Source organism: Somniosus microcephalus, chromosome 3, assembly GCF_052327205.1.
Source record: "Somniosus microcephalus isolate GS21.2 chromosome 3, FLI_Smic_1.0, whole genome shotgun sequence".
Classification (NCBI taxonomy): Eukaryota; Metazoa; Chordata; class Chondrichthyes; order Squaliformes; family Somniosidae; genus Somniosus; species Somniosus microcephalus.
Window position 1 is genome coordinate 197024458 of NC_140989.1, and position 25320 is coordinate 197049777.

At 49.2% G+C, this 25320-nt stretch overlaps 1 protein-coding gene across 3 annotated transcripts in view; it reads left to right on the forward strand.

Annotated features, from left to right (window-relative positions):
- The window catches only part of serac1 (serine active site containing 1), a 192664-nt gene that overhangs the window by 20069 nt on the left and 147275 nt on the right, over positions 1-25320 (forward strand). For 2 of the 3 annotated variants that reach the window (XM_085982103.1, XM_085982102.1), the window contains exons 6-8: positions 840-958; positions 5188-5316; positions 24308-24421. In XM_085982103.1, coding sequence (XP_085838229.1) covers positions 840-958; positions 5188-5316; positions 24308-24421 — 362 coding nt within the window. The remainder of the gene's footprint in view (positions 1-839; positions 959-5187; positions 5317-24307; positions 24422-25320) is intronic. The other variant, XM_085982104.1, reaches the window with a different exon arrangement.

Genomic DNA, 25320 nt, shown 5'->3' on the forward strand with positions numbered 1-25320 from the left:
CCTATCTCTTCTCCATAACATTACCGAACTCCATGTCCCTGGCAGTCTCCGTATTCACTTAGCACTACATCCCATTGCTTCAGTAATTTAAAACAGGTTTTTAGTCAGGTTGGCATAATTTTCCCATCCTTTTTTGGTCTCAGCCATTCGCCATTTACACAGGCTTTTTAGGTTTTTAACATATAATTTCACATTATAGCTATATAAAAATGGTTATAGAATCTTAATAATGTTTACTAAACCCTACAGCTACACTCTACCCTACAGATGGGGTTGTTCTCCTTGGAGCAGAGAAGGTTATGGGGAGATTTAATAGATGGTGTTCAAAATTATGAGGGGCTTTGATAGAGTAGATAAGGAAAGAAACTGTTTCCACTGGCTGGGAGGGTCGGTAACCGGAGGACACAGATAAGATAATTGGCAAAAAAATCCAGTGCGGAGACATTTCTTTACGCAGCGAGTTGTTGTGATCTGGAATGCACTGCCTGAAAGGGCGGTGGAAGCAGATTCAAAAGTAACTTTCAAAAGGGAGTTGGATAAATACTTGAACAGGATAAATTTGCAGGGCTATGGGGAAAGAGCATGGGGACTAATTGGATAGCTCTTCCAAAGAGCCGGCACAGTCATGATGGGCTGAATGGCCGCCTCCTATGCTGTATGATTCTAGACGGTGGATGATTTCTCATACAGATAAATTATGCCATGTGCTAACCTTTGTAACTGATCACCATTTTAACTTCACATTTGTACAAAAGATCAGTCCTGTGGATAGAGAAAATGTTAACTCTCATCTAAGTATTAGCATTAAATTCAGTAAGGATGTAAATTTTTATTTGCAGATTATCAGTATAGAACTGTGGCCCAGGCATGTGACCCGAAAACTAGCATAGGGCTAGCCAGATCTAAAGACGTTGACCATCGCTTTTTTTTATGTCCTCCTTTACCAAAAATAATTGAGGTTAGTAAATCCTTTCATGTTCTTTGCTGTTTTGGTTTGCATTTACAGTACAGTGATGGTGTTTGTGTGCAGTGGTATTGATTTAGTATGCATTTACATGATAGCGGTAGGGTTGGTGTGAAGCGGTTTCAATTTATACTAACACTGAAGTTCTAGTGCCATTCCAGAGCAAAGTGGAGTGAGACCCCTTGGAAGAGGGAATGCCACTCCAATTTCATCCAGATCTAAATCTGGATTTGCACCACTAAGTTTTAGTGTCAGTGCAAGCAAGACATTTAACATTTGAGTCTTTCCTCATCTGGCCCATCCTGCCCCTGCGCGGTACATAAGGGTGAACCCTGCCCTAGAGGATCAATTTGTTTTATCCCCCAGAACAAGATAAACTTATGGCGCAAGTACTCTATCCGATTTCCAAATCTAAAGTCTGTTGCCCTATTGCTCCAACTATTCAGTTGAGTTTTATCTTCCGAGTAATCATTCTCAATAATAAATTGGCTATTAATTTCTTCAAAATATTTGTCTTCAGTAATATTTTTTCCTTCGCCCTCTATGCAGATACCCTACATATGTGTATCGAGCAGAATATGAAGTTCCCTTGTGCTTTCAGAGTGGCTAATAATCATGACTGTTGTTTTCACTGTTTTGAATTGAAACACAATGTGGGCACTTATAAACCTGCCGAGGCTTTTCAGCTCATACCAACCGAACTGGCTCTGACGGTTTCAGGACATCCTTTGTGGAAAAAATACCCACACCAAGATGCTCAATCCAAGCACCATGTGGCACGCTTTAGTTGGTGCTCCTAGCCCCAGCTCCGCTATCATTGGCTGACCTAGCGGTGTGCCCACTTGCATTGATATAGCGCCTTTAACGTAGTAAAACGTCCCAAGGCGCTTCACGGGAGTGTTATCAGACAAAATTGACACCGAGCCACATAAGGATAACTTAGGGCAGGTGACCAAACGCTTGGTTAAAGAGGTAGGTTTTAAGGAGCGTCTTAAAGGAGGAAAGAGGCGGACAGGTTTAGGCAGGTGATGGGCCTTCAATAACCACAAAACTAGAAGTTATAGACTTAAACAAGTTGGCTTTTAATCACTAAGATCAGAGCTAACATCTCAACACGCCGACTGGTTCACAAGAATGAGTCATACAGATCCTGGGATCTTTATGTAAGAGAAGTCAGGGGCCGAGCCAAGAGCCAAGACCTGGAACCTCCCAGGTTAGTCGGGAAAGAGGAAGTGAAACTATACACAGTGGGGGAGGGTAATATACATGAGTGCAAAATGAATACAGGGTCAAGACAAACAGATTTCATTACATTAGGGAATTCCAGAGATTAGGGCCTAGGCAACAGACGGCAGGGCCACCAATGGTTGAGCGATTAAAATTGGGGAGATGGGGGGGAATGGTGGGAGGAGATTAGAGAGAGAGGGCGGTGGAGAGGAATGGCGGGAGGAGATTAGAGAGGGAGAGAGGTGGGGGGGAATGGTGGGAGGAGATTAGAGAGGGAGAGAGGTGGGGGGGAATGGTGGGAGGAGATTAGAGAGAGGGAGGTGGGGAGGAATGGTGGGAGGAGATTAGAGAGAGAGGGAGGTGGGGGGAATGGTGGGAGGAGATTAGAGAGCGGGAGGTGGGGGGAATGGTAGGAGGAGATTAGAGAGAGCGGGAGGTGGGGGGAATGGTGGGAGGAGATTAGAGAGAGAGGGAGGTGGGGAGGAATGGTGGGAGGAGATTAGAGAGAGCGGGAGGTGGGAATGGTGGGAGGAGATTAGAGAGCGAGGGAGGTGGGGGGAATGGTGGGAGGAGATTAGAGAGAGAGAGGTGGGGGGAATGGTGGGAGGAGATTAGAGGGAAAGGGAGGTGGGGGAATGGTGGGAGGAGATTAGAGAGAGAGGGAGGTGGGGGGAATGGTGGGAGGAGATTAGAGAGAGAGAGGTGGGGGGAATGGTGGGAGGAGATTAGAGGGAAAGGGAGGTGGGGGGAATGGTGGGAGGAGATTAGAGAGAGAGGGAGGTGGGGGGAATGGTGGGAGGAGATTAGAGAGAGCGGGAGGTGGGGAGGAATGGTGGGAGGAGATTAGAGAGGGAGAGAGGTGGGGGGAATGGTGGGAGGAGATTAGAGAGAGCGGGAGGTGGGGGGAATGGTGGGAGGAGGTTAGAGAGAGGTGGGGGGAATGGTGGGAGGAGTTTAGAGAGAGCGGGAGGTGGGGAGGAATGGTGGGAGGAGATTAGAGAGGGAGAGAGGTGGGGGGAATGGTGGGAGGAGATTAGAGAGAGCGGGAGGTGGGGGGAATGGTGGGAGGAGATTAGAGAGAGTGAGGTGGGGGGAATGGTGGGAGGAGATTAGAGAGAGTGAGGTGGGGGGAATGGTGGGAGGAGATTAGAGAGAGCGGGAGGTGGGGAGGAATGGTGGGAGGAGATTAGAGAGGGAGAGAGGTGGGGGAATGGTGGGAGGAGATTAGAGAGAGCGGGAGGTGGGGGAATGGTGGGAGGAGGTTAGAGAGAGTGAGGTGGGGGGAATGGTGGGAGGAGTTTCGAGAGAGCGGGAGGTGGGGGGAAATGGGATGGTTGGAGATTATTAGAGATAGGGATGGGTGAGGCCATGGAGAGATCTGTACTGATAAGAAAGCTGTCTGTTGTTGTTCTGGAGACTGTTCTGATACTGAGCAATGCCACAACTTCTTAGTCTTGCTGGAAGGACGGGAATAATCGCAGTTACCTTTCCGTGGCCCATTACTTCGATTCCGCACCTACTGCAAAGCACAAAAAAATCTTTGTTCACTCTTCTAAGAATTGACATTAACCACACCATCCTGTCTTCTTTAGATGCTGATAGGCATACTGTGTATTTCCACATTAGTTTTATTTTTCCAGCCACTGTTTCCCAAAGGCTGATTAGTGTAATTTGATCCATCGGTACTAGCTGTATAGCTACTTCATACAATAACCCCGAGATGAGCTTCCGACCATATCCGTACCATCACTAAGACCGCCTATTTCCACCTCCGTAACATCGCTCTACCCTCCATAAACTTGAAGTCATCCAAAACTCGGCTGCCCATGTCCTAACTCGCACCAAGTCCCATTCGCCCATCGCCCCTGTGCTCGCTGACCTACATTGGCTCCTGGTTAAGTAACACCTTGATTTTAAAATCCTAATCCTTGTTTTCAAATCCCTCCATGGCCTCGCCCCTCCCTATCTCTGTAATCTCCTCCAGCCCCACAACCTCCCTAGATATCTGCGCTCCTCTAACTCTGGCCTCTTGAGGATCCCTGATTTTAATCACTCAACCATTGGTGGCCGTACCTTCTGTTGCCTAGGCCATAAGCTCTGGAACTCCCTCCCTAAACCTCTCCGCCTCGCTACCTCTCTTTCCTCGTTTTAAGACTTTCCTTAAAACCTACCTCTTTAACTAAGCTTTTGATCACCTGTCCTAATAACGCTTTGTGTGGCTCGGTGTGAAATTTTGTTTGATAATGTTCCTGTGAAGCGCCTTGGGATGTTTTACGACGTTAAAGGCGCTATATAAATACAAGTTGGTGTGGTATGAGAATATTCAAGATGCTTACACACTTTTGTTTGTACAGTATCTGTTTTGCATCTGTAAGAATGTAAGATTGTTAGATTATAGAGATATACTTGATTGTAGCGTCCCTTCATCCAGTTAGGTATCAGAACTACAGAGTACTGTTCTTTACACTAATCACATCCCAGAAATCCAACCAACCCGATCACAAAGTTCACTATACCTTCAACCAATGACAGTCCAGGACCAGATCACATTGGTCCAAATGACCATTTTACCAGAAGATATTTTTTCAGACATCACTTTGATAGTTTCCTGTTTCTTTACTATTCTATTTCTATAGCTATCGGGAAGATGAATCACCAAAACAGATGGCAGAAAAAGTGAGACAAGACGTAGGAAAAGATGGGGAGGCATGCAGAGAGAGTAGGAAACCTAGGATAGAGAGGAAACATAGGGAAGACAAAACTTACAAAGTGAGAGAGAGCGCAAGAGCAGAAATAGCAAGATGGTGAGGAGAGAATATGGGTAAGATGTGTATGTACAGAAAGACAAGGAGACAAACAGAAAGACAAGCCTCGGTGGGTGAAAAAACTGACTGTTGAAACCAGAGAGTGATGCATCATTTTGTAAGATTTTTGTCAGTGAGTAATGCCGCAGCTTGGCTTTATCTAAAAGCCCTGTCCTGTTCTCCTGTGTGTAGGACTCCTGCATTGAAGATGAGCTAAGGTACCTGCTGGCCTCCCTACCGCAGTCTGAAGTGGATCAGTGTGTGCAGTACTTTACTTCTCTAGCTCTACGAGAAAGTAATCAGTCCTTGTCAGCACAGAGGGTAAGCTTTAATGATTCAGTCCCATGCTCTCATTCTTTTTTGTGACATTTGTAACATTACTGCAATAACATTTACTGCTCCCAGTCAGGATTATTATGTCCGTGTGCAATTGAGACACGGACTGCAGGAGTTGGTTACAACAGGTCTTTACTGAGTGGAGACAAACTGGAACTAACTATGCAAAGTTACTACACAGGCTTATATACAGGGGTGGTCACTACTGGTACTGCAGTATACAGGGGCTGCAGAATATAGTTCCTTCTGCAAAGTACATACACTACAATTCCTCCCCTTTTAGCTAAACAGTACATAACATTTGATTAATAATTAAATAACATATTTACAATTACAATTAGCTGAAGTTAAGCAATTATAAATTCAGTTTTTGAGGAGGCTTCCTGATTCTGTCTGGATAACGCCTCTTTGGGGTATCAGGTTCTTCTGGCAGAGTTGATTCGGAATCAACGTCGTTGTTGGGTTCGTCTGCTTCCAATATTCCCGATTCTGAGGTAGATGCAATTGGTACTTCGGTTTCATCACCAGGTGTATCGGATCGTGGTGTGGAATTGACGTTTTCCAGTGACTCTAGAATCTGGTCAGCATGGCGTCTTACAATGCTCTCTCCAACATCCACGGTATACATTAGAGGTCCTTGCCGTGTACAGATCGTTCCTGGCTGCCATTTCTCTGTGCGGTAGTCCCGGGCCAAAACTGGTTGACCTATCTTAAAACTCCTGGTCGGCCTTTCATTCATATTCTGAAACTGCCTGTTCTCCACATCTCTTCTGATGTTTGGCTTAACCAAATCCAAGCGGCATCGTAGTCTTCGATTGAAGAACATCATGGCTGGAGTTTGGTTGGTAACCGCATGTGTCGCAAGGCAAACAAGAAGTTATCCACCTTGTGTTGTAGGGGTATGTCTTCATTACACGTTGCCTTGATAGCCTTCTTGAATGTTTGAACGAACCTCTCAGCCAATCCATTGGTGGCTGGATGATATGGGGCGGATGTGTAATGCTTAACACCATTGTTCTTTAAGAACCTCCGGAACTCTTCAGACACAAACTGTGGTCCATTGTCGGAGCAAATCTGTTCAGGCAGCCCATTTCTGGCGAAAATGGTTCGTAAGACTGTGAAATTTTTTTCTGTGGTGGTTGAGGACATTTTCATTACCTCTGGCCACTTTGAATGTGCATCCACCGCAATTAAAAACATCGAGTCCATAAATGGACCAGCAAAATCAATGTGCACCCTTTGCCATGGAGATGAGGGCCACTCCCATGGATGTAGAGGGGCTTGTGGTGGGGCGTTTTGGACCTTCTGGCATCCTGTACAGCTCTTGGTCATCTCTTCGATTTCTCTATCGATTCCCGGCCACACCACAAACGCTCTGGCTAAGTTCTTCATTTTTACCCCTCCCAGATGACCCTCATGAAGCTCATTGAGCACTCTATCCTTCAATTTGGGTGGAATTACTACTCTGGATCCACACATCAAGGTTCCTCTGCACACTGACAGCTGTTCTCTTCTCGGCGAGAATGCTGGCAACAGTGGTTCGCCATGTGCTGGCCATCCCTTCACCGTTAAATCATAGACCCAGGAGAGTGTCGGGTCATTTCGTGTTTCCTTTTCTATGTTTGCATTCGTCACAGGTAGACATTCGACTATGGTTGAGTGGAATATCTCCATTGGATCCACTGCAGGTGCTTCTTCCATCGTAGGCAATGGTAGGCGCGACAATCCATCAGCATTCCCATGCTGTTTAGTTCCTTTGTACTCGATGTCATATTGGTGTGCCCCTAGGAAAAGGGACCACCTCTGTAGCTGTTGTGCTGTCATTATCGGTACGCCCTTCTGAGGGTTGAAAATGGAGACAAGAGGATGATGATCAGTAAGTAGAGTAAATTTCTGACCATGCAGGTAGTGATTGAACTTCTTCACCCCCCACACCAGGCTGAGGGCCTCTCTCTCAATCTGGGCGTAGTTACGCTCGGCTGAAGTTAACGAGCGTGACGCAAAAGCTATCGGCCTCTCTGAACCATCAAGGAATTTATGTGACAGTACCGCTCCAATGCCGTAGGGAGACGCATCACACGCCAGTCTTATCGGTAGTGATGGGTTGTAGTGAGCCAATACTTCTCTTGAAGTGATTAGGTCTTTACTCTTCTGAAAGGCCCGCTTACATTCATCGCTCCATTTCCATGCTACTCCAGTTTGTAGTAGGGCGTTCAGTGGGTGCAGAATTGTGGACAAATTCGGCAAAAACTTATGGTAGTAATTCACCAATCCGAGGAATGACCTCAGTTGCGACACATTTTCAGGCGCTGGAGCCTTAACTACCGCTTCAATTTTGTCAGGGGACTTATGTAACCCCTCTTCATCAATCACGTGGCCACAATACGATATCTGTTTCTTAAAAAACTCGCACTTGGGGCGATTGGCTCGTAGCCCATGTTCTCTTAGTCTAGTGAGCACCTGCTCTAGTTTGGCAAGGTGTTCACTGTCATCTTCACCTGTTACTAGGATGTCGTCCAAGTAACACTGAGTCTCCGGAATCCCTTGCAGGACTTGTTCCATCGCTCTTTGCCATATCTCCAGAGCTGATGCTACTCCGAATACCAGTCGATTATACTGGTAAAGACCTTTGTGAGTGTTTATCGTGAGATACTTCCTAGAGGATTCTTCAACCTCCATCTGCAAATATGCTTGTGCTAGGTCAATTTTTGTAAAACGCTTCCCTCCAGATAGTGAGGCGAAGATATCTTCTATCCTTGGAAGAGGATATTGTACTGTGTGAAGGACTGGGTTCACCGTCACCTTGAAGTCCCCACAGATGCGAACCTTCCTTGGCTCCTCAGACTTATTGTTTAACGTTTTCTTCATGACAGGAACGATGGGTGTCGCCCACTCGCTGCAGTCTACCTTAGATAACACGCCTGCATTCTCCAGGTCTGCCTCGACGGCTGGGCGAATTGCATATGGTACCGGTCTTGCTTTAAAAACTTGGGAAATGCATTCTCTTCTATTTTTATCGAGGCGGTTACGCCTTTAAGAGTTCCCAGTTCTTGTTGAAATACCTCTTTGGCGTTAGCTAAGATTTTTGACAATCGTCCAGGTGTGACGTCGTCATCCTTTTTACCAGCCACCGTCAGTGCCTGAATGGAGTGCCAGTCTAAACTTATCTTTCTGATCCATTCACGTCCCAATAACGGTGGTCCACCATCTTGCAGTATGTACAGATACAATTTCTGTCTTTCCTTGCCGTTGTATTCGACAGGCACCCTTATTTTCCCTCTGGGGTATACTTTCTGCCCCGTATACGTCTTCAAGACAATGGATGTCTCTTTCAAGGGTATGTGTGAGAATAGCCGCTCGTAGTCTCGTCGATTCATGACGGTCAGGGCTGATCCTGTATCCAATTCCATTTTGACTTGGGACCCTGCTATCGTGAGGGTGACCCAAATGGTTCGGTGATCCTCTTTTGCGATTACGTTGTGAAGTTTGAGACAGCTTAGTCTCTTGTTCCCGGATTCACTATTGCTCATCTGGTCTTCGGAACTACTGTCCGTCATCTTTTGTACTTTCCTGTACTGTTCCTTAGTAGCCTTTTTGTTGTCGTTAGTCGTCTTCCCAGACCTGCAAACTCGTGCAATATGTCCCATCTTTCCGCATTGCCTGCATATTTTGTCCTTGGACCAGCAGTCCTTCTGGTCATGGGTTGTTCTGCCGCAGCGATAACATTTTTCAAATCCCCATGTCATTTCGTGGGTGCCGTATTCCTGTGGCTTTTGCTGTATTTCCGCAGCTCCCCTTGCTGCTGCTTCGCACGATACTGCCACGCTGAAAGCCTTACCTAGCGTCAGCTCTTTCTCTGAGAGTAACCTCTTCTGGGTTCCTTCACTCAGGAGTCCACAGACAAATTCGTCTCGTAGGGTATCTGCCAGTCCTGCTCCGAACTGGCAGTGCTTTGATAGCTTGCGTAGTTCCGTAAGGTAATCAGCATTGCTCTCATCTTTATGCTGATTTCTCCTGTGAAATTTAAATCTTTCTGCTATCAGCAGCGGTGTAGGATTTAGGTGTTCCTGTAGGATATCAACAATTTCGTTAAAACTCTTCGCCATCGGTTTGGCTGGAGTAATCAGGTTCCGCAATAGGCCGTACGTTCTTGCGCCCATTAAGTTTAGTAGTACCGATGCCTTTTTCTCATCGGCTACTTCGTTTGCCTCGCAATATACTTCGACTCTTTCCACATACGTGGTCCAGTCTTCTATTGCATTATCGAAGGCAGTGATATTGCCAGTCTTCGGCATATTGGAAATCTAAGATGGCGCCTCCCGCGCTTTGCCTTCTTCCCCGATTTAACAAAATGGTGCCTCCTGCGCTTTCCGTCTTCTCCGCTGTTGCTGGCGTTTTATGCCTTGATGGCGACGCCCTATGGTCTTCGCGCACTTCCCCCCCGCGCTGCTGCTAATGCCGCTCTCCGCGGTTCCCGTGGCAAACTGCAGCTCCTCGCGGCTTTCTGCGCTTCTAATTTCTTTTATTTCCCCGTCGTCGGAGCAACCCTGCGGGACACTTTCCTCCCTCTTCTCGGGTCTGTACGCTGCCCGGCTTCGTAGCACCGGCCGTGCCCTGTGTGCTCCACCCTCTCTCTCTCCCCGACAACGCTGCTCGGCCCCATTGAAAAGCCACCCGATCGAGCTCTAGCCCGCCGCAGCCCAGGAAGGATCAGTGTACTACCTGCCACCAGCCCGATTAGCTGGAACACCATCGACAGGATAACCAAGCCCCGCTCTCGACAGTCTCTCCTGCAAATCTTCAACTCCGATGAATCAGAGGCGGTTGCCCACGGTCGACGCCCGTTTCTTCTGTTTGTTTTTTTTCTTTCTTCTTTCTGGCCTCGACCTCTAACAACTTCGCTTCAGGGATGGATCCCCACGAGGTGGTGCAGAACTGTAGGTAAGTTCGGATCTGCTCGTCGCCAGTATTATGTCCGTGTGTAATTGAGACACGGACTGCAGGAGTTGGTTACAACAGGTCTTTACTGAGTGGAGACAATCTGGAACTAACTATGCAAAGTTACTGCACAGGCTTATATACAGGGGTGGTCACTACTGGTACTGCAGTATACAGAGGCTGCAGAATATAGTTCCTTCTGCAAAGTACATACACTACAAGGATGCTATCTGTTTTTAACTGAAGACTGTAAGGCCTACAAATGAAGCATCCCTAATCGCCAGCACTTGCACCGTGGCACTTATTTAGCAGAGGCTGACCTGTTTAAAATCTTTCCGTTAGCATTAAATAATATCGGAGATTGTGCAATCCCTAACAGGTGGGTTCTAAATGTTTTAATACAATAGCAAAATACTGAAGATGCTGGAAATCCAAAATAACAACAGAAAATGCTGGAGAAACTCAGCAGGCCAGGCAGCATCTGTGGAGGGAGAAACGGAGTTAACGTTTCAGGTCGGAGACCTTTCGTCAGAACTGGAAACAAGCAGGAAATGCAAAGCAAGTTTAGGGGCTGGGAAAAGGGGGAGGGGATGAAAGAACAAAAGGGAAGGTCAGTGATCAGATAGAAAGCAGGAGAGATTAAGAGACATTGAGAGACATTAAGAGATATTCAAGGCAAGAGGAGGTGGTAATGGGACAGGTTAAGGAACAAAGGATGGCTCTAGATGAAGTCTGAATTGCGCTGGCAGAATGAAGGACAGCTGCCATGTGAGAGGGAAGAAAAAAAGGCCAAACAAAAAGTGTGGATTAAAAAAAAGAAATATATATATGTGATAGTGGCCGAGGTTATGATCTGAAATTGTTGAACTCTATGTTGAGTCCAGAGGGCTGTAGAGTGCCTAATCGGAAGATGAGGTGCTGTTCCTCGAGCTTACGCTGAGCTTCCGTGGAACAATGCAATCGGCCGAGGACGGTGAGGTCTGAGTGGGAATGGAGCGGTGAATTAAAGTGACAGGTGACCGGAAGCTCAGGGACCCCCTTACGGACTGAACGGAGGTGTTCCGCAAAGCGGTCACCCAAACTGTTTTAAGCCTTGGCATGCAGCTTGAAAGAAGATTTTAATGTCAGCTTGACTCAGTTTGTAGTATTCTTTCCTCTGAGTCCGAAGTTCATGGGTTCAAACCCCACTCATAACTTCACACGTACCAGGCTGACCATACTGGGGAAGTGCTGCATTGTCACAGGTGCCATTCTTCCAATGAAATGTTAAACTGTGCTTAATCTCCCTATATAGAATGTATAGAATCACTTGAGTTTTACAGCCCAGAAGGAAACCATTTGATCGATTGTGTCTATGCCATATCTTTGCTAGAACAATCTACAACTAATCCCACTGCCCTACTCTCTCCCCATAGCCCTGTATCAATCCCACACTAATCCCACAGCCCCTACTCTCTCCCCATAGCCCTGTATCAATCCCACACTAATCCCACAGCCCCTACTCTCTCCCCATAGCCCTGTATCAATCCCACACTAATCCCACTGCCCTACTCTCTCCCCAAAGCCCTGTATCAATCCCACACTAATCCCACTGCCCTACTCTCTCCCCAAAGCCCTGTATCAATCCCACACTAATCCCACTGCCCCTACTCTCTCCCCATAGCCCTGTATCAATCCCACACTAATCCCACTGCCCTACTCTCTCCCCAAAGCCCTGTATCAATCCCACACTAATCCCACTGTCCTACTCTCTCCCCATAGCCCTGTATCAATCCCACACTAATCCCACTGCCCTACTCTCTCCCCATAGCCCTGTATCAATCCCACACTAATCCCACTGCCCTACTCTCTCCCCATAGCCCTGTATCAATCCCACACTAATCCCACTGTCCTACTCTCTCCCCATAGCCCTGTATCAATCCCACACTAATCCCACTGTCCTACTCTCTCCCCATAGCCCTGTATCAATCCCACACTAATCCCACTGCCCTACTCTCTCCCCATAGCCCTGTATCAATCCCACACTAATCCCACTGCCCCACTCTCTCCCCAAAGCCCTGTATCAATCCCACACTAATCCCACTGCCCTACTCTCTCCCCATAGCCCTGTATCTATCCCACACTAATCCCACTGCCCTACTCTCTCCCCAAAGCCCTGTATCAATCCCACACTAATCCCACTGTCCTACTCTCTCCCCATAGCCCTGTATCAATCCCACACTAATCCCACTGTCCTACTCTCTCCCCATAGCCCTGTATCAATCCCAATCTAATCCCACTGTCCTACTCTCTCCCCATAGCCCTGTATCAATCCCACACTAATCCCACTGCCCTACTCTCTCCCCATAGCCCTGTATCAATCCCACACTAATCCCACTGCCCTACTCTCTCCCCATAGCCCTGTATCTATCCCACACTAATCCCACTGCCCTACTCTCTCCCCACAGCCCTGTATCAAACCCACACTAATCCCACTGCCCCGCTCTCTCCCCATAGCCCTGTATCAATCCCACACTAATCCCACTGTCCTACTCTCTCCCCATAGCCCTGTATCAATCCCACACTAATCCCACTGTCCTACTCTCTCCCCATAGCCCTGTATCAATCCCACACTAATCCCACTGTCCTACTCTCTCCCCATAGCCCTGTATCAATCCCACACTAATCCCACTGTCCTACTCTCTCCCCAAAGCCCTGTATCAATCCCACACTAATCCCACTGCCATACTCTCTCCCCATAGCCCTGTATCAATCCCACACTAATCCCACTGTCCTACTCTCTCCCCATAGCCCTGTATCAATCCCACACTAATCCCACTGCCATACTCTCTCCCCATAGCCCTGTATCAATCCCACACTAATCCCACTGTCCTACTCTCTCCCCATAGCCCTGTATCAATCCCACACTAATCCCACAGCCCCTACTCTCTCCGCAAAGCCCTGTATCAATCCCACACTAATCCCACTGCCCCTACTCTCTCCCCAAAGCCCTGTATCAATCCCACACTAATCCCACAGCCCCGCTCTCTCCCCAAAGCCCTGTATCAATCCCACACTAATCCCACTGCCCCTACTCTCTCCGCAAAGCCCTGTATCAATCCCACACTAATCCCACTGCCCCTACTCTCTCCCCAAAGCCCTGTATCAATCCCACACTAATCCCACAGCCCCGCTCTCTCCCCAAAGCCCTGTATCAATCCCACACTAATCCCACTGCCCCTACTCTCTCCCCAAAGCCCTGTATCAATCCCACACTAATCCCACAGCCCCTACACTCTCCCCAAAGCCCTGTATCAATCCCACACTAATCCCACTGCCCCTACTCTCTCCCCATAGCCCTGTATCAATCCCACACTAATCCCACTGTCCTACTCTCTCCCCATAGCCCTGTATCAATCCCACACTAATCCCACTGCCCCTACTCTCTCCCCAAAGCCCTGTATCAATCCCACACTAATCCCACAGCCCCTACACTCTCCCCAAAGCCCTGTATCAATCCCACACTAATCCCACTGCCCCTACTCTCTCCCCATAGCCCTGTATCAATCCCACACTAATCCCACTGTCCTACTCTCTCCCCAAAGCCCTGTATCAATCCCACACTAATCCCACAGCCCCGCTCTCTCCCCATAGCCCTGTATCAATCCCACACTAATCCCACTGCCCCTACTCTCTCCCCAAAGCCCTGTATCAATCCCACACTAATCCCACTGTCCTACTCTCTCCCCATAGCCCTGTATCAATCCCACACTAATCCCACAGCCCCGCTCTCTCCCCACAGCCCTGTATCAATCCCACACTAATCCCACTGCCCTACTCTCTCCCCAAAGCCCTGTATCAATCCCACACTAATCCCACAGCCCCGCTCTCTCCCCATAGCCCTGTATCAATCCCACACTAATCCCACTGCCCCTACTCTCTCCCCATAGCCCTGTATCAATCCCACACTAATCCCACTGTCCTACTCTCTCCCCATAGCCCTGTATCAATCCCACACTAATCCCACTGCCCCTACTCTCTCCCCAAAGCCCTGTATCAATCCCACACTAATCCCACTGTCCTGCTCTCTCCCCATAGCCCTGTATCAATCCCACACTAATCCCACTGCCCTACTCTCTCCCCAAAGCCCTGTATCAATCCCACACTAATCCCACTGCCCCTACTCTCTCCCCAAAGCCCTGTATCAATCCCACACTAATCCCACTGCCCCTACTCTCTCCCCAAAGCCCTGTATCAATCCCACACTAATCCCACAGCCCCGCTCTCTCCCCATAGCCCTGTATCAATCCCACACTAATCCCACTGCCCCTACTCTCTCCCCATAGACCTGTATCAATCCCACACTAATCCCACAGCCCTACTCTCTCCCCATAGCCCTGTATCAATCCCACACTAATCCCACTGCCCCTACTCTCTCCCCAAAGCCCTGTATCAATCCCACACTAATCCCACTGCCCTACTCTCTCCGCAAAGCCCTGTATCAATCCCACACTAATCCCACTGCCCTACTCTCTCCCCAAAGCCCTGTATCAATCCCACACTAATCCCACAGCCCCGCTCTCTCCCCAAAGCCCTGTATCAATCCCACACTAATCCCACTGCCCCTACTCTCTCCCCAAAGACCTGTATCAATCCCACACTAATCCCACAGCCCCGCTCTCTCCCCAAAGCCCTGTATCAATCCCACACTAATCCCACTGCCCCTACTCTCTCCCCAAAGCCCTGTATCAATCCCACACTCATCCCACAGCCCCGCTCTCTCCCCATAGCCCTGTATCAATCCCACACTAATCCCACTGTCCTACTCTCTCCCCAAAGCCCTGTATCAATCCCACACTAATCCCACTGCCCTACTCTCTCCCCAAAGCCCTGTATCAATCCCACACTAATCCCACTGCCCCTACTCTCTCCCCAAAGCCCTGTATCAATCCCACACTAATCCCACAGCCCCGCTCTCTCCCCAAAGCCCTGTATCAATCCCACACTAATCCCACTGCCCTACTCTCTCCCCAAAGCCCTGTATCAATCCCACACTAATCCCACTGCCCCTACTCTCTCCCCAAAGCCCTGTATCAATCCCACACTAATCCCACTGCCCTACTCTCTCCCCATAGCCCTGTATCAATCCCACACTAATCCCACTGCCCCGCTCTCTCCCCATAGCCCTGTATCAATCCCACACTAATCCCACTGCCCTACTCTCTCCCCAAAGCCCTGTATCAATCCCACACTAATCCCACAGCCCCTACTCTCTCCCCATAGCCCTGTATCAATCCCACACTAATCCCACTGCCCTACTCTCTCCCCAAAGCCCTGTATCAATCCCACACTAATCCCACAGCCCCTACTCTCTCCCCATAGCCCTGTATCAATCCCACACTAATCCCACAGCCCCGCTCTCTCCCCATAGCCCTGTATCAATCCCACACTAATCCCACAGCCCTACTCTCTCCCCATAGCCCTGTATCAATCCCACACTAATCCCACAGCCCCGCTCTCTCCCCAAAGCCCTGTATCAATCCCACACTAATCCCACTGCCCCTACTCTCTCCCCAAAGCCCTGTATCAATCCCACACTAATCCCACTGCCCCTACTCTCTCCCCAAAGCCCTGTATCAATCCCACACTAATCCCACTGCCCCGCTCTCTCCCCAAAGCCCTGTATCAATCCCACACTAATCCCACTGCCCCGCTCTCTCCCCATAGCCCTGTATCAATCCCACACTAATCCCACAGCCCTACTCTCTCCCCATAGCCCTGTATCAATCCCACACTAATCCCACTGCCCCTACTCTCTCCCCAAAGCCCTGTATCAATCCCACACTAATCCCACTGCCCCTACACTCTCCCCAAAGCCCTGTATCAATCCCACACTAATCCCACTGCCCCGCTCTCTCCCCATAGTCCTGTATCAATCCCACACTAATCCCACTGCCCCTACTCTCTCCCCAAAGCCCTGTATCAATCCCACACTAATCCCACTGCCCTACTCTCTCCCCATAGCCCTGTATCAATCCCACACTAATCCCACTGCCCCTACTCTCTCCCCAAAGCCCTGTATCAATCCCACACTAATCCCACTGCCCCTACTCTCTCCCCAAAGCCCTGTATCAATCCCACACTAATCCCACTGCCCCTACTCTCTCCCCAAAGCCCTGTATCAATCCCACACTAATCCCACAGCCCCTACACTCTCCCCAAAGCCCTGTATCAATCCCACACTAATCCCACTGTCCTACTCTCTCCCCAAAGCCCTGTATCAATCCCACACTAATCCCACTGCCCTACTCTCTCCCCAAAGCCCTGTATCAATCCCACACTAATCCCACTGCCCCTACTCTCTCCCCATAGCCCTGTATCAATCCCACACTAATCCCACTGCCCTACTCTCTCCCCAAAGCCCTGTATCAATCCCACACTAATCCCACTGTCCTACTCTCTCCCCATAGCCCTGTATCAATCCCACACTAATCCCACTGCCCTACTCTCTCCCCATAGCCCTGTATCAATCCCACACTAATCCCACAGCCCCGCTCTCTCCCCATAGCCCTGTATCAATCCCACACTAATCCCACTGCCCCTACTCTCTCCCCAAAGCCCTGTATCAATCCCACACTAATCCCACAGCCCCGCTCTCTCCCCATAGCCCTGTATCAATCCCACACTAATCCCACTGTCCTACTCTCTCCCCATAGCCCTGTATCAATCCCACACTAATCCCACAGCCCCGCTCTCTCCCCATAGCCCTGTATCAATCCCACACTAATCCCACAGCCCCTACACTCTCCCCAAAGCCCTGTATCAATCCCACACTAATCCCACTGCCCTACTCTCTCCCCATAGCCCTGTATCAATCCCACACTAATCCCACAGCCCCGCTCTCTCCCCATAGCCCTGTATCAATCCCACACTAATCCCACAGCCCTGCTCTCTCCCCATAGCCCTGTATCAATCCCACACTAATCCCACTGCCCTACTCTCTCCCCAAAGCCCTGTATCAATCCCACACTAATCCCACTGCCCTACTCTCTCCGCAAAGCCCTGTATCAATCCCACACTAATCCCACAGCCCCGCTCTCTCCCCATAGCCCTGTATCAATCCCACACTAATCCCACTGCCCCTACTCTCTCCCCATAGCCCTGTATCAATCCCACACTAATCCCACTGCCCCGCTCTCTCCCCATAGCCCTGTATCAATCCCACACTAATCCCACTGCCCTACTCTCTCCCCAAAGCCCTGTATCAATCCCACACTAATCCCACTGCCCCTACTCTCTCCCCAAAGCCCTGTATCAATCCCACACTAATCCCACAGCCCCGCTCTCTCCCCATAGCCCTGTATCAATCCCACACTAATCCCACTGCCCTACTCTCTCCCCAAAGCCCTGTATCAATCCCACACTAATCCCACTGCCCATACTCTCTCCCCATAGCCCTGTATCAATCCCACACTAATCCCACTGCCCCTACTCTCTCCCCATAGCCCTGTATCAATCCCACACTAATCCCACTGCCCCTACTCTCTCCCCAAAGCCCTGTAGCAATCCCACACTAATCCCACTGCCCCTACTCTCTCCCCAAAGCCCTGTATCAATCCCACACTAATCCCACTGCCCCTACTCTCTCCCCATAGCCCTGTATCAATCCCACACTAATCCCACTGCCCCTACTCTCTCCCCAAAGCCCTGTATCAATCCCACACTAATCCCACTGCCCCGACACTCTCCCCAAAGCCCTGTATCAATCCCACACTAATCCCACTGCCCCTACACTCTCCCCAAAGCCCTGTATCAATCCCACACTAATCCCACTGCCCCTACTCTCTCCCCATAGCCCTGTATCAATCCCACACTAATCCCACTGCCCCTACTCTCTCCCCATAGCCCTGTATCAATCCCACACTAATCCCACAGCCCTACTCTCTCCCCAAAGCCCTGTATCAATCCCCCACTAATCCCACAGCCCCTACTCTCTCCCCAAAGCCCTGTATCAATCCCACACTAATCCCACTGTCCTACTCTCTCCCCATAGCCCTGTATCAATCCCACACGAATCCCACTGCCCCTACTCTCTCCCCAAAGCCCTGTATCAATCCCACACTAATCCCACTGTCCTACTCTCTCCCCATAGCCCTGTATCAATCCCACACTAATCCCACTGCCCCTACTCTCTCCCCAAAGCCCTGTATCAATCCCACACTAATCCCACAGCCCCGCTCTCTCCCCAAAGCCCTGTATCAATCCCACACTAATCCCACAACCCTACTCTCTCCCCATAGCCCTGTATCAATCCCACACTAATCCCACTGCCCTACTCTCTCCCCAAAGCCCTGTATCAATCCCACACTAATCCCACTGCCCCCGCTCTCTCCCCAAAGCCCTGTATCAATCCCACACTAATCCCACTGCCCCGCTCTCTCCCCAAAGCCCTGTATCAATCCCACACTAATCCCACTGCCCCGCTCTCTCCCCAAAGCCCTGTATCAATCCCACACTAATCCCACAACCCTACTCTCTCCCCATAGCCCTGTATCAATCCCACACTAATCCCACTGCCCTACTCTCTCCCCAAAGCCCTGTATCAATCCCACACTAATCCCACTGCCCCTACTCTCTCCCCATAGCCCTCTATCAATCCCACACTAATCCCACTGCCCCGCTCTCTCCCCAAAGCCCTGTATCAATCCCACACTAATCCCACTGCCCCGCTCTCTCCCCAAAGCCCTGTATCAATCCCACACTAATCCCACAACCCTACTCTCTCCCCATAGCCCTGTATCAATCCCACACTAATCCCACTGCCCCCGCTCTCTCCCCAAAGCCCTGTATCAATCCCACACTAATCCCACTGCCCCGCTCTCTCCCCAAAGCCCTGTATCAATCCCACACTAATCCCACTGCCCCGCTCTCTCCCCAAAGCCCTGTATCAATCCCACACTAATCCCACTGCCCTACTCTCTCCCCATAGCCCTCTATCAATCCCACACTAATCCCACAGCCCTACTCTCTCCCCATAGCCCTGTATCAATCCCACACTAATCCCACTGCCCCGCTCTCTCCCCATAGCCCTGTATCAATCCCACACTAATCCCACAGCCCCGCTCTCTCCCCATAGCCCTGTATCAATCCCACACTAATCCCACTGCCCTACTCTCTCCCCAAAGCCCTGTATCAATCCCACACTAATCCCACTGTCCTACTCTCTCCCCATAGCCCTGTATCAATCCCACACTAATCCCACAGCCCCTACTCTCTCCCCATAGCCCTGTATCTATCCCACACTAATCCCACTGCCCCTACACTCTCCCCAAAGCCCTGTATCTATCCCACACTAATCCCACAGCCCCTACTCTCTCCCCATAGCCCTGTATCAATCCCACACTAATCCCACTGCCCCTACTCTCTCCCCAAAGCCCTGTATCAATCCCACACTAATCCCACTGCCCCTACACTCTCCCCAAAGCCCTGTATCAATCCCACACTAATCCCACTGCCCCTACACTCTCCCCAAAGCCCTGTATCAATCCCACACTAATCCCACTGCCATACTCTCTCCCCATAGCCCTGTATCAATCCCACACTAATCCCACTGCCCCTACTCTCTCCCCAAAGCCCTGTATCAATCCCACACTAATCCCACTGCCCCGCTCTCTCCCCAAAGCCCTGTATCAATCCCACACTAATCCCACTGCCCCGCTCTCTCCCCATAGCCCTGTATCAATCCCACACTAATCCCACTGCCCTACTCTCTCCCCAAAGCCCTGTATCAATCCCACACTAATCCCACTGCCCTACTCTCTCCCCATAGTCCTGTATCAATCCCACACTAATCCCACTGCCCCGCTCTCTCCCCAAAGCCTTGTATCAATCCCACACTAATCCCACTGCCCCGCTCTCTCCCCATAGCCCTGTATCAATCCCACACTAATCCCACTGCCATACTCTCTCCCCATAGCCCTGTATCAATCCCACACTAATCCCACTGCCCCGCTCTCTCCCCATAGCCCTGTATCAATCCCACACTAATCCCACTGCCCCTACTCTCTCCCCAAAGCCCTGTATCAATCCCACACTAATCCCACTGCCCCGCTCTCTCCCCAAAGCCCTGTATCAATCCCACACTAATCCCACTGCCCCGCTCTCTCCCCATAGCCCTGTATCAATCCCACACTAATCCCACTGCCATACTCTCTCCCCATAGCCCTGTATCAATCCCACACTAATCCCACTGCCCCGCTCTCTCCCCATAGCCCTGTATCAATCCCACACTAATCCCACTGCCCCTACTCTCTCCCCAAAGCCCTGTATCAATCCCACACTAATCCCACTGCCCCGCTCTCTCCCCATAGCCCTGTATCAATCCCACACTAATCCCACTGCCATACTCTCTCCCCAAAGCCCTGTATCAATCCCACACTAATCCCACTGCCCCTACTCTCTCCCCAAAGCCCTGTATCAATCCCACACTAATCCCACAGCCGCTACTCTCTCCCCATAGCCCTGTATCAATCCCACACTAATCCCACTGCCCCGCTCTCTCCCCAAAGCCCTGTATCAATCCCACACTAATCCCACTGCCCTACTCTCTCCCCAAAGCCCTGTATCAATCCCACACTAATCCCACTGCCCCTACTCTCTCCCCAAAGCCCTGTATCAATCCCACACTAATCCCACAGCCCCGCTCTCTCCCCATAGCCCTGTATCAATCCCACACTAATCCCACTGCCCCTACTCTCTCCCCATAGCCCTGTATCAATCCCACACTAATCCCACTGCCCCTACTCTCTCCCCAAAGCCCTGTATCAATCGCACACTAATCCCACTGCCCCTACTCTCTCCACATAGCCCTGTATCAATCCCACACTAATCCCACTGCCCCTACTCTCTCCCCAAAGCCCTGTATCAATCCCACACTAATCCCACAGCCCCGATCTCTCCCCATAGCCCTGTATCAATCCCACACTAATCCCACTGCCCCTACTCTCTCCCCAAAGCCCTGTATCAATCCCACACTAATCCCACAGCCCCGCTCTCTCCCCATAGCCCTGTATCAATCCCACACTAATCCCACTGCCCCTACTCTCTCCCCAAAGCCCTGTATCAATCCCACACTAATCCCACAGCCCTACTCTCTCCCCAAAGCCCTGTATCAATCCCACACTAATCCCACTGCCCCTACTCTCTCCCCAAAGCCCTGTATCAATCCCACACTAATCCCACTGCCCCTACTCTCTCCCCAAAGCCCTGTATCAATCCCACACTAATCCCACAGCCCTACTCTCTCCCCAAAGCCCTGTATCAATCCCACACTAATCCCACAGCCCCGCTCTCTCCCCATAGCCCTGTATCAATCCCACACTAATCCCACTGCCCTACTCTCTCTCCCCAAAGCCCTGTATCAATCCCACACTAATCCCACTGCCCTACTCTCTCCCCAAAGCCCTGTATCAATCCCACACTAATCCCACTGCCCTACTCTCTCCCCATAGCCCTGTATCAATCCCACACTAATCCCACTGCCCCTACTCTCTCCCCAAAGCCCTGTATCAATCCCACACTAATCCCACTGCCCCTACTCTCTCCCCAAAGCCCTGTATCAATCCCACACTAATCCCACTGCCCTACTCTCTCCCCAAAGCCCTTTATCAATCCCACACTAATCCCACTGCCCCTACTCTCTCCCCATAGCCCTGTATCAATCCCACACTAATCCCACAGCCCCGCTCTCTCCCCATAGCCCTGTATCAATCCCACACTAATCCCACTGCCCCTACTCTCTCCCCAAAGCCCTGTATCAATCCCACACTAATCCCACTGCCCCGCTCTCTCCCCATAGCCCTGTATCTTGCTCTGCATCAAATATTTCTCCAATTTTCCATTAAAAATGCAATGATCTCTGCCTCAACTACTCAACCAAAGGAAACTGCCTTTTCCTATTTACCCAATCAAAACCCTTACTAGAGTTAAAAGCTCCTATTAAATCTCCTCCTCTTCATTGGAAAAAGTCCCAGTATTTCTCTCTGGCTTTAATGTCCTTTCTGTAATGGTGTACCCAAAACTACACATGGTATTCTGTGGCCTAACCAATTACCTTGTACAAATTTATCATTAGCTCTTCACTCCTGTACTCTATCCCCCTATTTATAAAATCAAAATGCCCGTGGTCCTTTTTGTTGGCTTTACTTACCTGCACTTGCACTTTCAAGGATTTATGTATTTGGACCCACAGGTCTCTCTGTTTAGCCATGTCCTTCAGCGTGGTTTTTTATGGTCCAGGTAGACATTACAGGTCCAATGGCACAATTTGAAGAATAGCAAGGAATTCACTCAGCCTATTGACCATTGTTCTTTCCTGAACCAACACCAGCAAAAGTAGATGAGCTGGACAGTCGTCTCATTGCTGTTGGTAGGACTCTGCTCTGCACAAAATCCACGCAGAGTTTTCCTACGTAACAGCAGTTATTGCACCTCCGAGTAATGCTTGGCACATGGAGCACTTTGGACTGTTTCTGAACGACATGTTAAGGCATTATATAAATGCAAGATCTTTATTTCTTTTACACTTGCTTCCCATTTGTTCCTATATTTATCTGCGAGCACATAGCTTTGAAGTCCAGAACTTTTCTCTCACCCTGACCCCTCCTTCGTGTCCCTCCCTTCTCCACCCACTAGTTTAGAGAAGCGGTCCTACACTCTGAGCCTTGCTAGATGGGCATGAATTGAGCCCACAGTGCTCTTCAAACTATCTATCGTCTCTGCCACATCCCCTCATATTCATCATGGAATTCAACTTCTGCTCCTGTCTAGCAAGACTCAAAGCTGGACATAGGATTGCTGATTAAACCCTTACATTAACCGCTGGACTGCCTGCTTCTGGATGGTTGAGCTGCAGCTTATCTCTCCTAGATCATCCTGCTTTTTCTCGGAAACCATCCCAGTTATCTAATCCGACTCCTTTTGACAGGCACCATCTGACCAGCCACTTATTCACCTCACGATACTCTTTACGAACTTGTCATCTTCACCAATGGTGGGTAATATTTCAGAAAACACAAATTTGTTATCCTTTCTTCAGTTTCCAGGCAGGATGACTGTACTTTCTCTTTAGTATCTCAGACTGTGCCACTTGTCTTTATTTCAACATGCGCAAGTACTGTCGATTTGTTTTCTACTCTCTGAACTATCTACGAACACAGTATCTTCCACTAACTATCTACCTTGTTAGTTTGGTTCTGGGTGTGCACAAATACTGACCCTCATATAACCATTGCCTGCACTATCCCTCAATACAGCATCCTCCCTCTCTACCTCTGCTGCATTGTTTCTTCCTCAAACACTTCCACCCCTCTCCTCAGAAACACCTTTGGTGTCGCCCATTGCCTAAAACCTCTTTGACCCCTCTATTCCTTCCCTTACAACCTGTCCTTATTGCCCAGTCGCTGTTCATTCAATCAACCTCTCTGCCTCTCTGCCACATGCCATCATATTCATCATGGAACTCTCTCAGTTGGTCCTCTGCTTTTGCCATCTCATTTACTGTGTCAAACACCAGCCATGTATCATCAGTGAGCCATTTATTACATGTGGAGTCTCCAGCACAGAAACTGGTTCATGCTCCACACAGCCTCCTCCCACCCCTATCAGCATATCCTTCTATTCCTTTCTCCCTCGTGCTTATCTAGCTTCCCCCTTCCTATTTATAAAATCAAAATGCTCTTGGTCATTTTTCTGGATTTGTTAGGGCAAGGTTCGTATCTGTGATTATCCACACAGAGCGAGTTTCTAATCTCAGCTATGCCATCCCGGGGTAATGCCAAGCAGGAGGGAAGGAAATTGATGCACGACAAAGACCACCTTTATTTACTTAATTAAGAGGTGAAAATTGATTCATGATTCAAGAGCAATTCTCAAATATGTATAAAGATACAGGGTTTAAAAAAAATAAAACCCTACCTTGTCTTAAAAAAAAGAAGAGTGCAGTGGCATTCTCGGGTATATCGAGGATCTGAATGCAGTTATTCAATCTTTTGTGTTTCAGGGAGGTTTGTGGTGCTTCGGGGGGAATGGGCTTCCTTATGCACAGAGTCTAAGCTCCGTTCCATCTGAGAAGGTTGAATCATTTTGTCTGCAAGCTCTAGCTAAACATTCCAAGGTAAAGCTTTATTTTATTCCATGAAATCTCTGAACCAAATTATTGTGTTTTCTGTTAAGGAGGTAAAAGTAAGCACTTCGATTTCCATGTATTATGACCTTGGTAAGTAACAAGTGAACACTCCACTGACTAAATTATCCGTTATCGAGTGATATTTAGACCATTAGTAAAAAAGAATGGAGGAACAAGAAAAGGCTATCTAGCCACACAGCTTGTTCTATCATTCAGGTCTCTTTTTGAGAGCGTAGGCTGTGTACTTGTGCTGAACAGTTCACAGTGATGCATTGTAAAGTACAGTGGGCTTCATTTAAGTTAATACCAAATTGGTTACCATTTACAGAATGCAGTTATTTTTCCCTTTCATAAGAACATAAGAAATAGGAGCAGGAGTAGGCCAATCGGCCCCTCGAGCCTGCTCCACCATTCAATAAGATCATGGCTGATCTGATCCTAACCTCAAATCTTCTATCACTCTGCATCCACCCGAACCCATGTGATCTCCCGGGAGAGGCGAAAAACCAGATAAAGACCCAATGGCCAATTTGGGAGAAAAAAATCTGGGAAATTCCTCTCCGACCCATCTAGGCGATCGAAATTCTTCCAGGAGATCACTCTGTCCCTATATTTTCTACAGTACTTACCTTCTGTAAAGGCGATCTCCACCCCAGCCAGGAACAGGAATAAAACCATCTCCTGAAATCTAACAGAATTAGAACACAGTAGGAGCAGAACAAGGCTACACGGCCCCTGGGCCCGCTCCACTACCCACAGGGCCATGACCATTCCAAGATCAAATTAGTGAACATTTAAGGACGAATGGGTAAATCAAGGACAGTCAGCACAGATTTGTTAAAAGGCAAGTTGTGTTTGTCAAATTTAATATTTTGAAGAAGTGACCA